The sequence below is a fragment of the Triturus cristatus genome, chromosome 10 (assembly GCF_964204655.1).
Source record: "Triturus cristatus chromosome 10, aTriCri1.1, whole genome shotgun sequence".
NCBI classification, from domain to species: domain Eukaryota; kingdom Metazoa; phylum Chordata; class Amphibia; order Caudata; family Salamandridae; genus Triturus; species Triturus cristatus.
The window spans coordinates 387,038,289-387,057,854 of NC_140593.1; the positions used below are offsets into that span (position 1 = coordinate 387,038,289).

Below are 19,566 nucleotides of genomic sequence, written 5' to 3' on the forward strand. Positions count from 1 at the left end.
GACCAAAGGACTCCAATAGATGGTTCAATGACCACCTAAAAGACCTCAAACTGAGCGCCCGACGGGCAGAGAGGCAATGGAGGAAAAATTACAATCCCTTATTAAAAACCCACTTCATTTCAGCACTGGACAAATACAAAACCGCAATCCTGGCTGCTAAGACCACCTACTTTTCGTCAAAAATTACTTCTGTTCAAAATAAACCCAGGGAAATCTTCGGGATAGTGAATGACCTGGCATTCTCAGACCGAACCTCGCCCAATATCCTTCCCTCCCAACCTCTCTGCGGCCAGCTTAATACTTATTTCTTAGATAAAATAGCAACCATCAAGCTCAATATCCCTCCACCTTCTTCCGCCTTCGTCGATCCCTCCCCCCCTCCCCTCCCCTACCTGCTTACCTCCATCCCCCCCCTCACTCAGGACTCTCTTTTGGAGATACTCCCTAAAGTGAAGTCGGGGTCTCCCGCGGACGTCTGCCCAGCACGAGTCCTGCAGCAAATCTACTCCAGCTGCCCTGACCCCCCCATTGCCTTCCTCAACAGCTCCCTGGCACAGGGCGTAGTGCCCACTGCGCTCAAGGCAGCTACCATAGTGCCCATCCTGAAAAAACCTGGCGCTGACTCTTCTATCTCGGCCAACTATCGCCCCATCTCCCTGCTACCCTTTCTGGGCAAGGTGATGGAACGCCATGTTACCGCGGTGCTCAGCACCCATGTTGAGGCAAATGGGGGACTGGCATCCCGCCAAGCCGGGTTCCGTCCCAGGCATTCGACCGAGTCAGTCGTGGTCTCAGCCTTGGACAAACTCAGAAAGGGTATGGATGAAAACAAACACCAGGCACTGGTCCTCCTTGATCTCTCCGCCGCCTTTGACACGGTGGACCACACCATCTTACTCACCCGTGTCAAGGCGGCCGGCATCGGGGGATCAGTTTTGATCTGGCTCTCCTCCTTTCTGAGGGAACGCACTCAGGCGGTCCGGCTAGGGCGACTTCACGGCCACTCCCCTCCCTGTCACTTGTGGTGTCCCCCAGGGATCCTCTCTCTCCCCCTTACTTTTCAACCTTTATATCTTTCCTCTCATCTTTGCACTACAGCAGCTGGAGGTCACCGTCTATAACTACGCGGATGACCTCCAGCTCATCTTTGATCTGTCCCCTTCTCCTCTCTCGGTCTCTAATTTCCAGTCAACTATGACATTTATCAGGGACTGGATGAACCACAACCACCTTAAGCTGAACCCGGATAAAACCGAGTTGGTTCTCACTGGTGGTTCGTCCAGTCCCTGGAACTCTCTCTTCTGGCCCCCCTTCCTTGGCTCTGCACCGACCCCCTCCACCACGGTCAATACCCTCGGTGTCAAAATAAACAGCCAACTCACCCTCCATTCACAAATCAGTTCTGTGGTGTCCTCCTGCTTCCTCTCTCTCCGCACTATCCGCACTGTCTCCCGCTTCTTTTCCCCCCAAGCACTTAAGATCATTATGGCCGCACTTGTGATATCGAAACTGGACTACGCTAACGCTCTTTACCACGGTATCCCCGCATACAGTCTGCGTAGACTCCAGACCGTCCAGAACCAAGCAGCCCGGCTGGTGTACGGTCTCCCTCGGTATCACCACTCCACCCCTCTTCTCAGGGAGCTTCACTGGCTCCCTATAAAGGAACGGGCCCTATTCAAGATCGGCTGCATGGTCTTCCAGGCCCGCCAGGGCACTGCCCCCGTCTTCATTTCCTCACTAATCAAGTCTTATGTACCCGTAAGAGAACTTCGGTCTTCCTCCAAGTCCCTCCTTCAGATCCCTCGCTTCACTCGCAAAAAGTGGGGCGGGGCTAATTTCTCCACCCTGGCCCCAACCTTCTGGAATTCACTCCCTGACCATCTCCGCTCTGCCACTCAGTATCTCCCCTTTCGTAGAGATCTGAAAACGTTCCTCTTCAGCCAGGCTTTCCTCACTTAAACTCCCTCAAAATTCCCTTCACCTCTCCCGGGTCTTTCCCCCTCAGTTGCCGATCTCCCCAGCGCCAAGAAACCGCAAGGTGTATGTTGCGCTCTAGAAGTATTTTAAATTAGAAATTAAATTAAATCACCCCTTTGACCAACAACACCTATTTGGTCCAAAGGTGGACGAAGCATTGGAGAAAATGAAAAAGGACACGGCAAAGTCTATGGGGACATTACAATCCCATACCCCTAGACGCTCATTTCGTCGTTCCTCCTTTCGGGGCACAGGCAGAGGTTACTCTGCCGATAACACCTACTTCCTACAAGTCCCCTCCTCAGAATACCTTCTCAAAGGGCTATCAGAGAGGTGGTTTTAGGGTTAACAATAACTGGGGCAAAACCAACAACACCCGTTCTGCCACACCACCCGCCCAATGACTTTCCCCCGGTTCCCCCAGACCATTCCACTCCAGTCGGGGGCAGGCTACAATATTTTCTTCAGACCTGGGAGACCATAACATCAGACAAATGGGTGACACAAATTGTTCAGTCAGGCTACTGTCTCGAACTAACATCTACCCCACCCAATATTCCACACAGGCACCGTACAATGTCACAAGAACACACCATACTGCTCAAACAGGGGGTTATCTCCCTCCTCCAAAAACAAGCTATAGAGCAGGTCCCCCTCAATCAGCAAAATCTAGGGGTCTACTCTCTATTTTCTAATTCCAAAGAGAGACGAGACCCTACGGCCCATTCTAGACCGCCGGCCTCTAAATGCATACATACATTCCGACCATTTCCATATGGTCACCCTCCAACAAGTTCTCCCTCTCCTGTGTCAGGGAGACTTTCTCACTACACTGGACTTGAAAGACGCATACTTTCATATTCCAATACACCCTTCTCACAGGAAGTACCTCAGGTTTGTGGTGGACGGTCAGCATTACCAATTCAAGGTTCTCCCCTTCGGGGTCACAACCGCACCACGGGTGTTTACCAAATGCCTAGCAGTAGTAGCAGTTCACCTCAGAAGGCAACCCATTCACGTCTTCCCTTACTTGGACGACTGGCTCATAAAAGCCGCTTCCTACAGCCAATGTGTGCAACATACAAACCGCACCATCCAACTGCTCCACCGGCTAGGCTTCACGGTGAACCATCAAAAGCCCCACCTCGTACCATCTCACACAAAGCAATATCTCGGGGCCACTATAGACACCTCCAAGGCTATAGCCTATCCCAATTCAGCCAGAATCGCAAGCATACAAGCCTTGCGCCAAACATTCACTCTTCAACACTCCCTCCCAGCACGAGTGTTTATGAAGCTAATAGGGATGATGGCATCTTGCATCTTCATAGTGCCCCATGCAAGACTCCACATGCGTCCACTCCAAGAGTGCCTAGCACGGCAGTGGAACCAGGCCCAGGGACAGCTGACGGATCTGGTGTTGGTGGACGGCCGCACCCATTACTCTCTGCAGTGGTGGAACACCACAAACCTTTCCAAAGGGCGGCCGTTCCTGGACCCGGTTCCTCAGGTGATTCTAACGACAGACACATCGCTCTCCGGCTGGGGAGCGCACCTTCTACACCTCACAGTGCAAGGTCTATGGACGCCACAGCAAAAAGTACTCCACATCAACCATCTGGAGTTATTGGCGATATTTCTAGCCCTGAAATCCTTTCAGAAACAAATTTCAGCCAAAGCAGTCCTCATTCGCACAGACAATATGACTCCGATGTATTATATTCAAAAACGGGGGGGGGGGGGGGAGACACACTCTCCCCAGCTCTCCCGCTTAGCACAGAGCATATGGAGATGGGCAATTCCACAAAAAATCTTTCTCCTGGCACAGCACGTCCCAGGCATACAAAACACCATGGCAGATCTGCTCAGCAGACAAACGCAGCAAATGCACGAATGGGAACTGCATCCACAAGTTCTTCGCCCATTCTTTCACAAGTGGGGGCATCCTCAAATAGACCTCTTCGCCACCCATGAAAACAAAAAATGCCCAAGCTTCGCCACCAGATACCCACACCCATTGTCCAAAGGCAATGCGATATGGATGAACTGGTCAGGCAGATTTGCATACGCCTTTCCACCTCTCCCACTAATTCCGTTAGTGGTAAGGAAGCTACAGCAGCACTCCCTCACACTCATTCTGGCAGCCCCAACATGGGCCAGGCAGCCGGGGTACACCACACTACTACAGCTATCGGTGGTACCACATCAAAAACTGCACCTGTCCCAATGCCTCCTAACCCAGAACCATTGAGAAATCCGGCACCCGGACCCTCAACGCTCAACCTTGCGATCTGGCTCCTGAAATCTTAGAATTTGGATACCTTAACCTTCCCCCTGATTGCATGAACATTATCAAGGAAGCCAGACGTCCTACCACTCGAGCATGCTATGCCGCAAAGTGGAAGAGATTTGTTGTTTACTGCCGTAACAATACAATCAACCCTTTAGATGTATCCATACAGCACATCATATGCTATCTGCTCCATCTTCAAAGGTGTAACCTGGCGTACTCATCCATCCGTCTACACCTAGCAGCAATTGCTGCTTACCTACAGAACAGACAGCATTTATCACTGTTCAGAGTGCCTGCTATTAAAGCCTTTATGGAAGGCCTTAAAAGAGTAATTCCACCCAGGGCACCACCCTCACCTGTATGGAATCTAAACGTAGTTCTTACAAGGCTAATGGGTCCGCCTTTCGAACCCATGCATAAATGTGAGCTACAGTTCCTCACTTGGTAAACAGCTTTCCTTGTAGCTACCACTTCCCTTAGAAGGGTTAGCGAGATACAAGCGTTCACTATACAAGAACCCTTTTTACAAGTACATCACAGCAAGGTGATACTTCGCACAAATCCAAAATTTCTGCCCAAGGTCATTTTCCCCTTCCATCTTAATCAATCGGTGGAGTTACCGTTTTTTTTCTCGCAAACTCAATCTGTTGCGGAAAGGGCTCTACATACACTTGACGTTAAAAGGGCCTTTCTGTACTACATACAAAGAACGCAACCTTTCAGGAAGACTAAACAGTTGTTCGTCTCCTTCTCTCCACCGCATAAAGGCAACCCCATTTCAAAATCAGGGATAGCTAGGTGGATTGTAAAGTGTATACAAATTTGCTATCGCAAAGCAAAACGAACATTATCTGTTCCACCTAAAGCCCACTCTACAAGAAAGATGGGGGCTTCTATGGCTTTTCTAGGGAACATACCCTTAGATGACATCTGCAAGGCAGCCACATGGTCAACTCCGCACACCTTCACAAAACATTACTGTGTAGACGTGCATTCCAAGCAACAAGCTAGTGTGGGGCAGGCTGTACTAAAGACACTATTTCAAACCGCTGCAACGGATACCTGTGGTCGCCGCTAGGGCTGGGTACTGCTATATAATCTATGCAAAAGTGTACAATCTGCAGCTCATATGCCTCTAACGGAATATGCTACTTACCAGTATGCATCTGTTCTTGGCATGTAGAGCTGCAGATTTGTACACGCCTCCCCGGCTACCTAAATCCGTTCCAGTCTATCTTATTTAGATACAACACACATGGGCTTCTTACTGTTATCACTACGCTCCATCATTTCCCTGCTGGCGAAAATCAATCCGAGGATGGAGCCGAAGCCCATGCGCAGTACGGACCGAAGGAGGAGCCACCAAACTCGTGACTTCCAAAGACTGTCCAAGAAGAAAAACAAACTGCAAAGATCCGGGCCCAACACCAGATGGCGATCTATGCAAAAGTGTACAAATCTGCAGCTCTACATGCCAAGAACAGATGCATACTGGTAAGTAGCATATTCCTTATAGCATCTCCACATAATGCTGGGTAAATAAGGTAATCACATGTCTGTATAAACAGTGAAAAGATTATGGCACAGGTGTGTAACTTTTTCTTACTTGTTGCAGGCAACCCTGGCTTTGGTGATACACGTGGTGGTGGTAGTGGTGGAGGAAACTTTGGTCCTGGCCCTGCTAGCAACTTTAGAGGTGGTTCTGGTAAGACAAGCAACATTCTGTCAGTTTATTTTGTCTTTTTTCCCCCCAGTTTCAAATTTTACAGGAACGTATGAGTAACATTTGACTTTAATGATTTCATCTGGATTCCTCTGTTATACCTCATTACCAAACTCCGTAGTTATTCCAGTGTCCATGTTTGGATGACTGAATGAGCTTCATGTACTGGAAATGCTTTTGATGGGTTATGTTTTACCAGTCCCACACTGCTATCTGAAAGAGGCACATCACCCACCAAAGTACTGCTTCCTATGCCATACTAACTTAGAGCAATGGGCTAACACCCCAGTCACACGTCACTATCCTCTACAAACACTGACCTACCAACCCAGCTCTACATTAACACTGTCACAGTAGCTTGAATGCAGCACTGCCTACCTCAATGACAATCTTATTTCATGCCACTGGCTTCCATGTAGCAGATGTATGCCTGATTACTTCAACTCCGCTTCCGTTCGTGATCCATGATTGAGTGGCTGTAAAGCAATTAAGGGTGTTCAAGGCTGATAATTAAATAGCTTCCATAACGTTTTTCTAAACTAACCAGAAAGATGGGACAAAAAGGATCAGGAAATGAAACGGGCCTTAAAGCGGAGGGAGACTTGTAGACAGGAAGTATATGGGGCATTTAAATGACTCCTTCAGTGGGGAAATTGTGAGACACCAGGTATCTGAGAGTCTAGAATGCGTTAATTTAGTACAATGAGGATACGGGAAGAGTTAGAACTAAATCCTAAGTAGACCATTCTAAAGACTTGCTGACAGATAGGTCCTTCTAGAGGTAGATCGGGATGGACTATACTTTCTTACTAGAAACTTACTTCAATTTCTATTGAAAAAAATCGAAGTTTAGCAATGATGCTGACTGTATTGCAACACAGGCTGGATTGCAAGGGTGGATTTGTAAAACCTGCAGTGGCAGTAACAGATAGTGGTTTAACAATTGTCATATTGGTAGAAGTTCATAGCTGCAGACTAGTATGTTATAAACCTAATCAGACCTGGATATTGTATAGACTTCCCCCCCCCAGCAGACCAAAAATAGGTATAGAAGGACAGTATTTAGTTATCGCAATAAGAGATGTAAGAAATCCTTACATAGTGCTGTTCTACAAGGGGGTTACAGAAGAAGCCCTCCATGGGAGTATTTGTTCATATGGCAGAGATTGCCATGGGAGAATGTTAGCATCCATGCCATACTTTCAGGACAACCACTATGCAACTGAGTTCCAATTAGATTATTTATATGTACATTATTTTATGTGATGAAATTTGGATATGGATTTGGACCTTCATAATCCAAGCTTAACACCCCTTCTCAACGGGCTGTTAATACCACTAATAAAGTTCTTAAAATTCTCATGCCTGCCAAGCACAGAATAGTTTAACATAATTTAGCCTCTCACCTTACTTGGTTTAAAATTTGAGCTGGCTCAATTTTTATCTCTGATCTTTATTTCCTTTAATGCAGGGCAGATTTATTTTGTCAACACTGTGACATGGAGTCAGATCTATCTCAAGCAGGCAGAGCCACCATCTTCCATGCTGTTGCAACTTTCACAGACATGCTGTTGCAAGTGGTTGATTTTAAAATAACGCATCAAAAAGTACTGCACAGCTCTGACAGCCTTGGGACATAGAGCACAGGGAGGGGACTGTGAGAGAACCTGAAACCATGTATAGACTACGCGTTGAGGGACACGTTGAGATGGGCATTCTAAATTGGCATGTCGAGCCATGTCTGTTAATGCAAGGCCAGGGCGAGGAAATGGCTTCCTAATCTAAATGACAGTACTTTTCCAATGGCAACATGCCTGATATTTCAAGGCGCAACTTGGAATGTGCAGGTACCTAGCATTGTCATTAGTCAGCACCAGCTGTGACTCAATACAGTTAAACTTTGGCTCTTCCTAGGCACTTCAGCACTGTAAATCATCATAAATAAGTGACATGGGGCCTTCCACGCCCTGGAACATTGAAGTTCACTCTAGAGAGGAGTTGGCCTAACGGCTAGGGCGGTCGACCTCGAGTTGTGGTAACTGTGTTCGAGTCTCGGCAATGACGCTGAACATCCCCGTGCCTAACAAAAAAATGAATGTTTCCTCATGTAATGCAATTGCTGCTATGTAAAGCGCTCTGATACCAGATTCGGGTCAAGTTCGTGACATATAAAACTGTTAAAATAAAAATTTGTGTGGGAAGCAGCATGATGGAATTGATTAATGGACCGGCAACTTAAGCCCAAATGACCAGTAATTGTTTATTTTGTGGGTACATACTTCCTGGTAGGCACGGGAGAAGCGTGGAGAAGTGTGGCTCAATGATTAGAGCGGCAGACCCTGATGCAGAGGTCTAGCCCGGGACCAGGGTTCAATTCCCCGCCTCGGCGGGTCTTGGGCTCAAAAATTCCACGGACCTGATAATTCTCGCCTCTGAGCCATTCCAATCATGGAGTCCCCCTCTGCAACTCTGGGCAATAGCTTGCTTAATCTCCACAACGACCCCCACAATTCTAAGGATACCTGGCCTCCACCTTGGGGGTGCCCAGGAGTGGACGCCTCACAGGGAAAGCCAGGATGGGTTCCTCAGCGGTATTCGTACAAGCGCCTTGAGACCCTTGCGGGTGAGTAGTGCGCTATACAAGTATCAATTTACATTTACACTGGGCAGGATTACAGGTGTGAAACCAAAAGCATGACTGGGGGACATAGAGTAACAGGATGGCCCCATGAGGGCCATTTGAAGGCATAAGGAGCAAAGTTTTCGAGGTAGGGACTGGGTGGATCAGAGAGCAAAAGGAGAGGTTTATGGGGTAGTGATAAGCTGCCTGGGGGAGCACAGAGCTTATGCCAGGGACTTGAGTTGGAATTAAAGGCCCCTTTTAGGCTCTAGGGTCCACAGAGTGGTGGAAAAGTGCTGCACAAGCTTTGTTGTCCTTACTCCTTCCCTTAGCTTTCCTAAGCCTCATGTTCGAGGCATGAGCTGCAGATTATACACTGTGCATAGATCGCCATCTGGTGTTGGGCCCGGATGTTTGCAGTTTGTTTTCCTTCTTGGACAGTCTTTGGAAGTCACGAGTTCGGTGACTCCTCCTTCGGTCCGTACTGCGCATGGGCTTCGGCTCCATCCTCAGATTGTTTTTTTCCGCCATCGGGCTCGGATGTAATACTTCGTGCTCCGGCTTCAAACCTTTCCAGTTCGACCTTCGACGAAAAATCCTCGTCCATCGAGATTCTTTAGACTAAATCGACTTCTTCATCTCTCTCTTCGGCACTTCTTCGATTCCAGGCATCGGCAGCGGCCTTCGGGCCTATCTCGACTCCGGTCTCGGCCGATGGAAAGGACTCCCTTCAAGAATGCCCAAAATGTGGGTCTAAATTTCCCCACACCGACCTCCATCAGGTGTGCAACCTCTGCCTCTCTCCCGAACACGAGGCCCGAGACTGCCCCGCCTGCAAGTCTTCTCGTTCGAAAAAGACTATTCGGGATCGACGAGCTCGACGCACCATGGCGCACTCATCGACCTCGGCTCCACCTGACATCTTCGGAGACGACACCGGAGCCTCGGGACAGCAGCACACCGAGCTGGAGGACGATGTTGTCAGCGCTTCCGAGGCCGACGACTCCGACGTGGAGGAGATCACACCGGCGCAGAGGGTCGTGAGTACTCTACCCCCTCCCACTTCCGCCCCCATACTGAAAGACTCTGGTTACCCCTTCGCCTCCGGGCCTAGGGAAAGCCAAGCATACTGCTTCCATCACCCCACCTTCGGGCCCGGTGAAAAAGCATCACAAGTCTCCTGGCGGCTCGGGCTCCAGCCAGCCTCCTAGCGGCGCCGAAAAACATTCTTCGGCACCGAAGAAAACCAGCTCCGTTCCGAAGCCATCGGTGTCGAAACCTGGCCTCTCGGTGCCGACCAAACACAAATCCCTCGGCACCGACGCTTCCGTGTCGAAGCCTGCCTCTGCGCCGACCAAAAAAATCGGACACCCCGAGAAAGCACGGCGCGGATAAACCAACGAAACCTTCGGTTCCGAAAACATCGGCACCGATGGAGGAATCCGTGCCGGAGGAGCTTTTCACACCGGATCCTCTTCAAAAGACTTTAACAAAGGATCCAAGGACTGGACATTTAATTTTGTCTTCCAAGAAAAGACTTTTGGACAAGCCAACTCCTCCTCCACTACCAAAACGGAAGGACTCTGCCACATCCCCGTTCAGAGTACCCTCCCCACCACCTCCTCCACCTCCGCCCCCACCTTCTCCACCCTTGGCTCATCGGTCTCCAAGTCCGTCTCCAGACCCTGATGACCACGGAGATCCATTCTATGATCCCACAGATGCCCCGCAGGACCCCACTCCTCCGGGAACACCTGACCCGTGGGAGGATTATCACAATCCCGATGTCCCAGATGTGCCTCAGGATGATCTCTATCCATCCAGGCTGTCTCCACCAGAGGACTCCCTGGGGTTCCACCACCTCTTACAACGGGCGGCACATTATCATGGGGTGGAGTTACAGTGATCCAGTTGAGGAAGACTTCCTACTTGACACATTTGACATAGCAGATAAATCCACCGCTATATTACCCATGCTTAAAGGGGTGACCAAGCATGCCACAGAGGTTTTCAAAGACCCCGTCAGAGCTAGGGTCTTAAACCCCAGAATAGAAAAGTACAAGGCAGCCCCCACGGATCCTGTCTTATATTAAAGGACCTGCGCCCCTAGACTCATTAGTGGTTTCCACAGCTAGGAAGCGCTCCAACTCTGTCATCTGGTGAGCTCCACCACCTTATAAGGAGTCCAAGCTCTTAGATGCGTCAGACAAACGCACTGCCTCGCAAGCTGCCAATATGTGGCGCATCGCCAACACGCAGGCGCTGCTGGCGAGGTACGATAGAGCGCACTATGATGAGCTGGAGGCTCTCATGCAGCATCTCCCAGAGAAATATAAGAATAAGGCTCATGAACTGATACAAGAGGGAAAGATTATTACCAACACCTCTATTAAATGTGCACTTGACGCAGCAGACACGGCGTCCAGGGCTATAGACACCAGTGTTCTGCTTCGCCGTCACGCCTGGCTCAGGATCTCAGGCTTTAAACCAGAGGTCCAAGCATCTATCTTAAACCACCCTTTTGACCAACAATACTTATTTGGCCCAAAAGTAGACGAAGCCCTGGAAAAAATGAAGAAAGATACAGATACCGCGAAGTCTATGGGAGCCCTACAATCACAAACCCCTAGACGCTCCTTTCGAGGCTCTGGCAGAGGTTACTCTTCCGATAACGCCTCCACGTCCTACAAGTCCCCTCCTCGGAATACCTTCACAAAGGGCTACCAAAGAGGTGGATATCGAGGAAACGATAATAAAGGCAGGGGCAAAACCAACACCGCCCGTTCTGCCACACCGCCCACACAATGACTTTCCCCCGCTCCCCCCAGACCATTCCACTCCGGTCGGGGGCAGACTACAAGACTTCCTTCAAACCTGGGAGACCATAACATCAGACAAATGGGTGACCCAAATTATTCGGTCAGGGTACTGTCTCGAACTAACTTCTACCCCCCCAAATATTCCACCCAGACACCGTGCGATGTCACAAGAACATACCACACTTCTGAAACAAGAGGTACTCTCCCTCCTGCAAAAACAAGCGATAGAGCAGGTACCCGTCAATCAGCAAAATCTAAGGGTCTACTCTCTGTACTTTCTCATACTGAAGAAAGACAAGACCCTACGGCCCATTCTAGACCTCCGGCCTCTAAATGCATACATCCATTCAGACCATTTTCATATGGTAACTCTTCAGCAAGTTCTCCCACTCCTCTGTCAAGGCGACTTTCTCACTACACTGGACCTGAAAGACGCATACTTTCATATTCCAATACACCCTGCTCACAGAAAGTACCTCCGATATGTGGTGGACGGCCAACATTATCAGTTCAAGGTTCTCCCCTTCGGGGTCACAACCGCACCACGGGTGTTTACCAAATGCCTGGCGGTAGTGGCAGCACACCTCAGAAGACAAAACATTCACGTATTCCCCTACCTGGACGACTGGCTCATAAAAGCCGCGTCCTACCACCAGTGTGTGCAGCATACAAACACTACCATCCAACTACTCCACCAGCTAGGCTTTACGGTGAATCACCAAAAGTCCCACTTGATACCGTCTCACACAAAGCAATACCTCGGTGCCACTATAGACACCTCAAAAGCTATAGCCTATCCCTACTCAGCCAGAATCGCAAGCATGCAAGCCCTGCGCCAAAAGTTCCTTCTTCAGCACTCTCTCCCAGCAAGAGTGTTCATGAAACTAATAGGGATGATGGCGTCTTGCATTTTCATAGTGCCCCATGCAAGACTTCACATGCGTCCACTCCAAGAGTGCCTAGCACGCCAGTGGAACCAGGCCCAGGGACAGCTGACGGATCTGGTGTTGGTGGACGGCCGCACCCATCGATCTCTGCAGTGGTGGAACACCACAAACCTTTCCAAAGGGCGACCGTTCCTGGACCCGGTTCCTCAGGTGATTCTAACAACGGACGCATCGCTCTCCGGCTGGGGAGCGCATCTATCGCACCTCACGGTGCAAGGCCACAACAGAGGTTACTCCACATCAACCATCTGGAGTTATTGGCGATCTTTCTAGCCCTGAAATCGTTTCAGAAACAAATTTCAGCCAAGGCAGTCCTCATTCGCACAGACAATATGACTGCAATGTATTATATTCAAAAACAGGGGGGGACATACTCTCCCCAGCTCTCCCGCTTAGCACAGAGCATATGGAGATGGGCAATTCCACAAAAAATCTTTCTCCTGGCCCAACACGTCCCAGGCATACAAAACACCATGGCAGATCTGCTCAGCAGACAAACGCAGCAAAGGCACGAATGGGAACTGCATCCACAAGTTCTTCGCCCATTCTTTCACAAGTGGGGGCATCCTCAAATAGACCTCTTCGCCACCCACGAAAACAAAAAATGCCCAAGCTTCGCCACCAGATACCCACACCCATTGTCCAAAGGCAATGCGATATGGATGAACTGGTCAGGCAGATTTGCATACGCCTTTCCACCTCTCCCACTAATTCCGTTAGTGGTAAGGAAGCTACAGCAGCACTCCCTCACACTCCTTCTGGTAGCCCCAACATGGGCCAGGCAGCCGTGGTACACCACACTACTACAGCTATCGGTGGTACCACATCAAAAACTGCACCTGTCCCCATGCCTCCTAACCCAGAACCATTGAGAAATCAGGCACCCGGACCCAGCTCAGCTCAACCTTGCGATCTGGCTCCTGAAATCTTAGAATTTGGATACCTTAACCTTCCCCCTGATTGCATGAACATTATCAAGGAAGCCAGACGTCCTACCACTCGAGCATGCTATGCCGCAAAGTGGAAGAGATTTGTTGTTTACTGCCGTAACAATACAATCAACCCTTTAGATGTATCCATACAGCACATCATATGCTATCTGCTCCATCTTCAAAGGTGTAACCTGGCGTACTCATCCATCCGTCTACACCTAGCAGCAATTGCTGCTTACCTACAAAACAGACAGCATTTATCACTGTTCAGAGTGCCTGCTATTAAAGCCTTTATGGAAGGCCTTAAAAGAGTAATTCCACCCAGGGCACCACCCTCACCTGTATGGAATCTAAACGTAGTTCTTACAAGGCTAATGGGTCCGCCTTTCGAACCCATGCATAAATGTGAGCTACAGTTCCTCACTTGGAAAACAGCTTTCCTTGTAGCTATCACTTCCCTTAGAAGGGTTAGCGAGATACAAGCGTTCACTATACAAGAACCCTTTTTACAAGTACATCACAGCAAGGTGATACTTCGCACAAATCCAAAATTTCTGCCCACGGTCATTTCCCCCTTCCATCTTAATCAATCGGTGGAGTTACCGGTTTTTTTCTCGCAAACTCAATCTGTTGCGGAAAGGGCTCTACATACACTTGACGTTAAAAGGGCCTTTCTGTACTACATACAAAGAACGCAACCTTTCAGGAAGACTAAACAGTTGTTCGTCTCCTTCTCTCCACCGCATAAAGGCAACCCCATTTCAAAATCAGGGATAGCTAGGTGGATTGTAAAGTGTATACAAATTTGCTATCGCAAAGCAAAACTAACATTATCTGTTCCACCTAAAGCCCACTCTACAAGAAAGATAGGGGCTTCTATGGCTTTTCTAGGGAACATACCCTTAGATGACATCTGCAAGGCAGCCACATGGTCAACACCGCACACCTTCACAAAACATTACTGTGTAGATGTGCACTCCAAACAACAAGCTAGTGTGGGCCAGGCTGTACTAAAGACACTGTTTCAAACTACTGCAACGGATACCGGTGGTCGCCGCTAGGGTTGGGTACTGCTATATAATCTATGCACAGTGTATAATCTGCAGCTCATATGCCTCAAACGGAATATGCTACTTACCAGTATGCATCTGTTCTTGGCATGTAGAGCTGCAGATTTGTACACGCCTCCCCGGCTACCTAAATCCGTTCCAGGCTATCTTATTTGGATACAACACACATGGGTTTCTTCACTATTATCACTACGCTCCATCTTCTCCCTGCTGGCGAAAAACAATCTGAGGATGGAGCCGAAGCCCATGCGCAGTACGGACCGAAGGAGGAGTCACCGAACTAGTGACTTCCAAAGACTGTCCAAGAAGAAAAACAAACTGCAAACATCCGGGCCCAACACCAGATGGCGATCTATGCACCGTGTATAGATCTGCAGCTCTACATGCCAAGAACAGATGCATACTGGTAAGTAGCATATTCCTTTCTCAGTTTATCGACCTCCCCGGGTGTTTTTCAAGCATCTAAATGTTTAGCCTGGGACTTACTTGTGAGCCCACCCCCAGGTAAGAGTCAAGTCATGGGCTTCTAGGGAATCGGGGGGCCTACACTCTCATCCCGATGTTAGTGGGAGTCTCCAGAGTTTCAGATTGACCTCCACATATTGAATTTTAAACGAGCTGACTGCTTTCAGGGCACAATCCCCATAAGGCAACTGTTCAAGCGCTCAAAGTATGCTTTGAATGACACTTGAATGTTTATCCGATTATCATCATCCTACTGATACACTGACAACCCCACAGCTAGACAGCAGCTCCAACATTGGCTTCATCTACAAGTCAGAAGTACTGGTTAATATGAGATACCCTTGGAGTAGACCCCATCCCACAAGCAGGAAGATGAAAGTTCAGTGAGGTGTAGACACAATGAGCATTGTCTGAGGAAAAAGATTAAAACAGTCTCGGACACCACCACCTTACCACAGGCAAGAATAAATAATTGAGCCCCGGGGTCCCAAGTGTCCAGTCATGGAGATGCCACAACAAAAACAGTATCACGTTTTCGTTTTAAATCCATAAACCTTTTGCCCACTTAATTGATGAGAAATCTAGTGCGGTTTACGAACTCTATATACTTTCTTGATCCTTTCTATATCAGTTCTCAATTTAACGACCTCCTAAGCAAATCTGGAATCCTCTACCATCTCTATGCAGATGACACCCAAATCTACCTCAAGGTGTCTTCCTCTCTAGATCTCGCACTACTCAACTCTACTCTATTCACAACTGGATGTTAGTTCACCAACTCATTCTCAATCCCTCCAAAACTGAATTTCTCCTCCTTTCTACCTCTCTCTCCCCGCCTCCTGTTCAATCCTGGATGGATCTGCTGAATTTACTCAACCGTAAACCCATCGTTGTCGAATGCGTAAATCCCTAGGTGTCATACTTGACAAAAGACTCAACCTATTCTATTGCCAAGAACGCACGTTATCAGCTGCGCCTTCTGTGGGGGATTCGTCGGTTCTTCCTGGAGAAAGACCTAAAAACCTTGGTCCAATCGCTAGTTCTCTCTAGACTGGATTATTATAATTCTCTTCTGACTGGCCTTCCCAAATCTCACCTCTCCCCCCTTAAATCCGTCCTCCACTCAGCAGCTCGTTTCATTTCAGGATCCAAACGAAGTGATCACATCACTCCTATCCTGTCTTCTCTCCGATGGCTTCCCATTGAGGCTAGAGCTTTTTACAAAACGGCTTGCATCACCCACAAGGCCTTGCACTCTTCCTCCCCTCGCTATCTGGCGAATAATCTGAAATTGTCCGGAGACCTTCTCGGAATGCGGAAAAGTTCCTGCTTGAGCCCCCCTCCTTCAAAAGGGAAAAATTGATGGCTCAATCGTTCTCAGGTAATGCTGTGAGAATCTGGAACTCGCTTCCTCCTTTGCTCCGTGCCACCACCTCCATCCGGATCTTCAAAGCGGACCTCAAATCTCTTCTATTCCAAAGACACTTTCAGAACTAATTCCTTCATTCTCAGACCCCGACAGGAAGTTCGTTAGTCATTGTAAATTTGTTATATTTATTTATTTTTGTACATTCCTTGCTTGCTGTTTTTGATATTGTGTTCCTCTTGCCTGCTGTGCTTGATTCTGTGTCCTGCTATTTTTGTACGTTCTATTTTGTAACATTTCTCTCATGTGACGTAACTGGTTCTATTGTACAGCGCTCTGACACCTTCGGGTAACGTCAGCGCTTTATAAAAATGCATATATAAATAAATTGTGTGACATTGCAGTACATGATGTGACAGTAGGGCTTTTTGAATGCCTAGTGCCGAGTTGTTTTCAATGAAATGTCTATCATGGCGGAGTTTATTTATTTGGCTACATTTATTAGAATTTAGAAAGCATCGAGTCCTAGAGATTTGTGTGTGTGTGTGTGTGTGTGTGTGTGTGTGTGTGTGTGTGTGTGTGTGTGTGTGTGTGTGTGTGTGTGTGTGTGTGTGTGTGTATATAAAATATCCAAATTGAAAATCGTTATTTAGTCAATGAGTTTGGTATCCCACGTGTGCACAGTGATGTACTGTTTATGAATGTGATTTTGAAATACGATTACAGGTAATGTAATTATCATTTACCATCACTACTTTTTTGCTTAAGATAGTTTGTTTTTATCTGATCATATGTGGACTTTTATTCTAAGAAGCTCTTTTGTTTACTTCTGATCACACTTTTGTCTCTAAATGAACTGCATGCTAAAGTAAAAATATTTTTTTCAACAGATGGATATGCTGGTGGGCGTGGTTATGGGGATGGATTCAATGGCTATGGTGGAGGACAAGGAGGTATGCACTATCTTTTGTGAATCAATGTTTCAAGGTATTCATGTTTAATACTCTGAAATCAGAGTAATGAGCTTTTATTATGCAATCCATGCAAATTTTAGATCGAAAGTATGTATCTCTTCAGGAATTCTTTTCCTAATTTCTGCAACTATTATTTCAGGATGACGTAAGCCCTCTTGTTTATGATGTTGTAGGAGGCATAGTGGAATGTGTGTTGTCACAGCAGAACGGGAAATGAAAGTATTAGGTCACCTTGCCCAGGCACCTGGGGGTCAAATGAAGCTACCTGTTGGTCATTGGTTTTAGCAGTACATTGCACAGGTAGAGCACAACTTTGTTGAGGGGTATTACAGCATGCAAAAGTGGTGAGGTAATTCGGATAGGTTGTACCAGGCAATCAAGTCCATCTTCTGTGCGCACTGTTTAAGATCCCTTGGGGGTAAATGAAGTGTCGTTGTGTCCAGCGTTTATGCCCAAAAATCTGGAAAGAGCGCCACACAAGGGAGAAGAATGCAGGTCTCCGAGATCTGCATGTTTCTCAGTAATGCAGCAGTAGGTGCTTTACCTCTGGTTGTATGGGCTGTGGGTTTACCAGGTACAGTTTTGTTAGCTTTCTAGTAGCACAGATATGCAGGCAACATTCCATCTAGATAAGAATTGTTTTGACTTGGCAATGGGCTATGTTCCTATCGTTGAGGATGTAAAATTTCAACATCCACTTCAAGAATAAAGTGAACTCACGCTGACGAGGGGTTCTGAAGTAAAGTAAAAGCCCAATACCAGTTCAATAAGGAATTAATGATGAGTCCTCATTACTACCCTTTAACTGTTGAAAAAAAATGTTTGTGAGACAATAGACCTTAATTTTGCTCGTCCTGCATATGCAAGTGTTATAGGGACATTAAAAAAAAAAGCTTTTCCATGATAGGTGCTGTAGGACGCTTTGGGTGTAGGGTCAGGAGGGCCCATGAGACGAGAGAGGACAATTTTTAACTTCCACAAAGGTGGTCTCCGGATAGAAGTATAAACTTAACGGATTCTTTCAAGGAAATCCTGAACTACAAGCATTTAAAAAAAGGAAATTTGTAAAGGTCATTTTCTGTAGGCCGTGATCTCCTCAAGGTGGTCTTAAATAGATAAAAATTGCATCTTTGCTTTAGCCAAGTAAAGTAGATTTGGAAGCTCTGGCTCTACTTGGCAGTTGATGGGATCAAAATTGTTCTAAGCACACCAGATGTGGAATCTGCCCCCCTTGAGTAAGCAGGACGCTCTTGTAGATGGTCTTTTGGCTTCTGCCAACAAGTCCATGCATTCCTTAGTAAGATTTAAATAGCCATATCGTAGTTCAGGAGCCAAGCAGCCATGTTCAAGGATTGATTGTTGGTGTTTTGTATCTGGCCTCTAAACTTGTGTAGAAGGTCCAGTCTGCACTGCAGCCTCCCATGTGGCCTTTTTGAGAGGTGGAAAAGTCTCACTCCTGCACAATCTACTGACAGAACGTCGACACGCATCTCTCCATCGAAAATCTCAGCGCCGTTGACCAAGACCTACGCGGTGACGCACACTCTACGACGGCTACCACGACCACCGTCTCCACTCCAACAATGGCATTGTCTTTCTCGACTGCGACATCCTTGCCTGGACTGTCCCTGCTGAAGGTAACTCCCGACCTAGTAGATGACAGTGAACACGGTTCCTCCATCGACTACGAAATCTCCCCTGTCGAGAATGTCGCTACAGTCGACGGAACACACTGCTCTTGGTATAGACGAGAGGAAAATTTTAAAAACAAGAAGAAAAAAGCGGCTAACTCATGCGCATACTCCAAGCAAGGTGTCACCATTTTTACCATCCTATCTCTTGGGTGAAGAATATTCAGATGAAGAGGGGCCTTTTGGGTTTGCACACAGCCCATCAGAGCTGCACATAAAGTGTCAAGAGGACGATTATGATGCGGATGAATATGGGAAGCAAGGATATTACGCCCCTCCAGATCAATATCGTCACCAATACAAGAGGAAATGGTGTCTGCCTTCCTCAATAGTTAGACTTGCAATTCATGCTCTCTGATTATAGGAAGCGTTTCCCCTAACTTCATCTATTACTGCACAAGCTTCCTCACCTGTAAAATCTCCATCTGGGCAGCCATCTACTCCGCAGCATAGTCTACTGTCGGTATGGCATACTCCTCAAGCAGCTCTCCTACAGGATCCAACAGCTTCCTATGGCGACAGAAGAGTGGGAACTCTACGACCCCCACATGGAGTGGGCTGATCTGTCACCTACACCATCATCCCCTTCTGCAACTCCAGTTAATGCTCCACCGGAAGATATTGGAGGATTTCATAGCCTGCTAGAAAGAGCAGCAAAGAGGTTTGACCTGTCCATGCTCATTACG

General features: G+C 47.7%; 1 protein-coding gene across 2 annotated transcripts in view; it reads left to right on the forward strand.

The window, feature by feature from the left end:
* The window catches only part of HNRNPA2B1 (heterogeneous nuclear ribonucleoprotein A2/B1), a 265,052-nt gene that overhangs the window by 42,113 nt on the left and 203,373 nt on the right, over positions 1-19,566 (forward strand). For both annotated transcript variants that reach the window (XM_085631649.1, XM_085631648.1), the window contains exons 6-7: positions 5,889-5,978; positions 17,106-17,168. In XM_085631649.1, the coding sequence (XP_085487775.1) occupies positions 5,889-5,978; positions 17,106-17,168 (153 nt within the window). The remainder of the gene's footprint in view (positions 1-5,888; positions 5,979-17,105; positions 17,169-19,566) is intronic.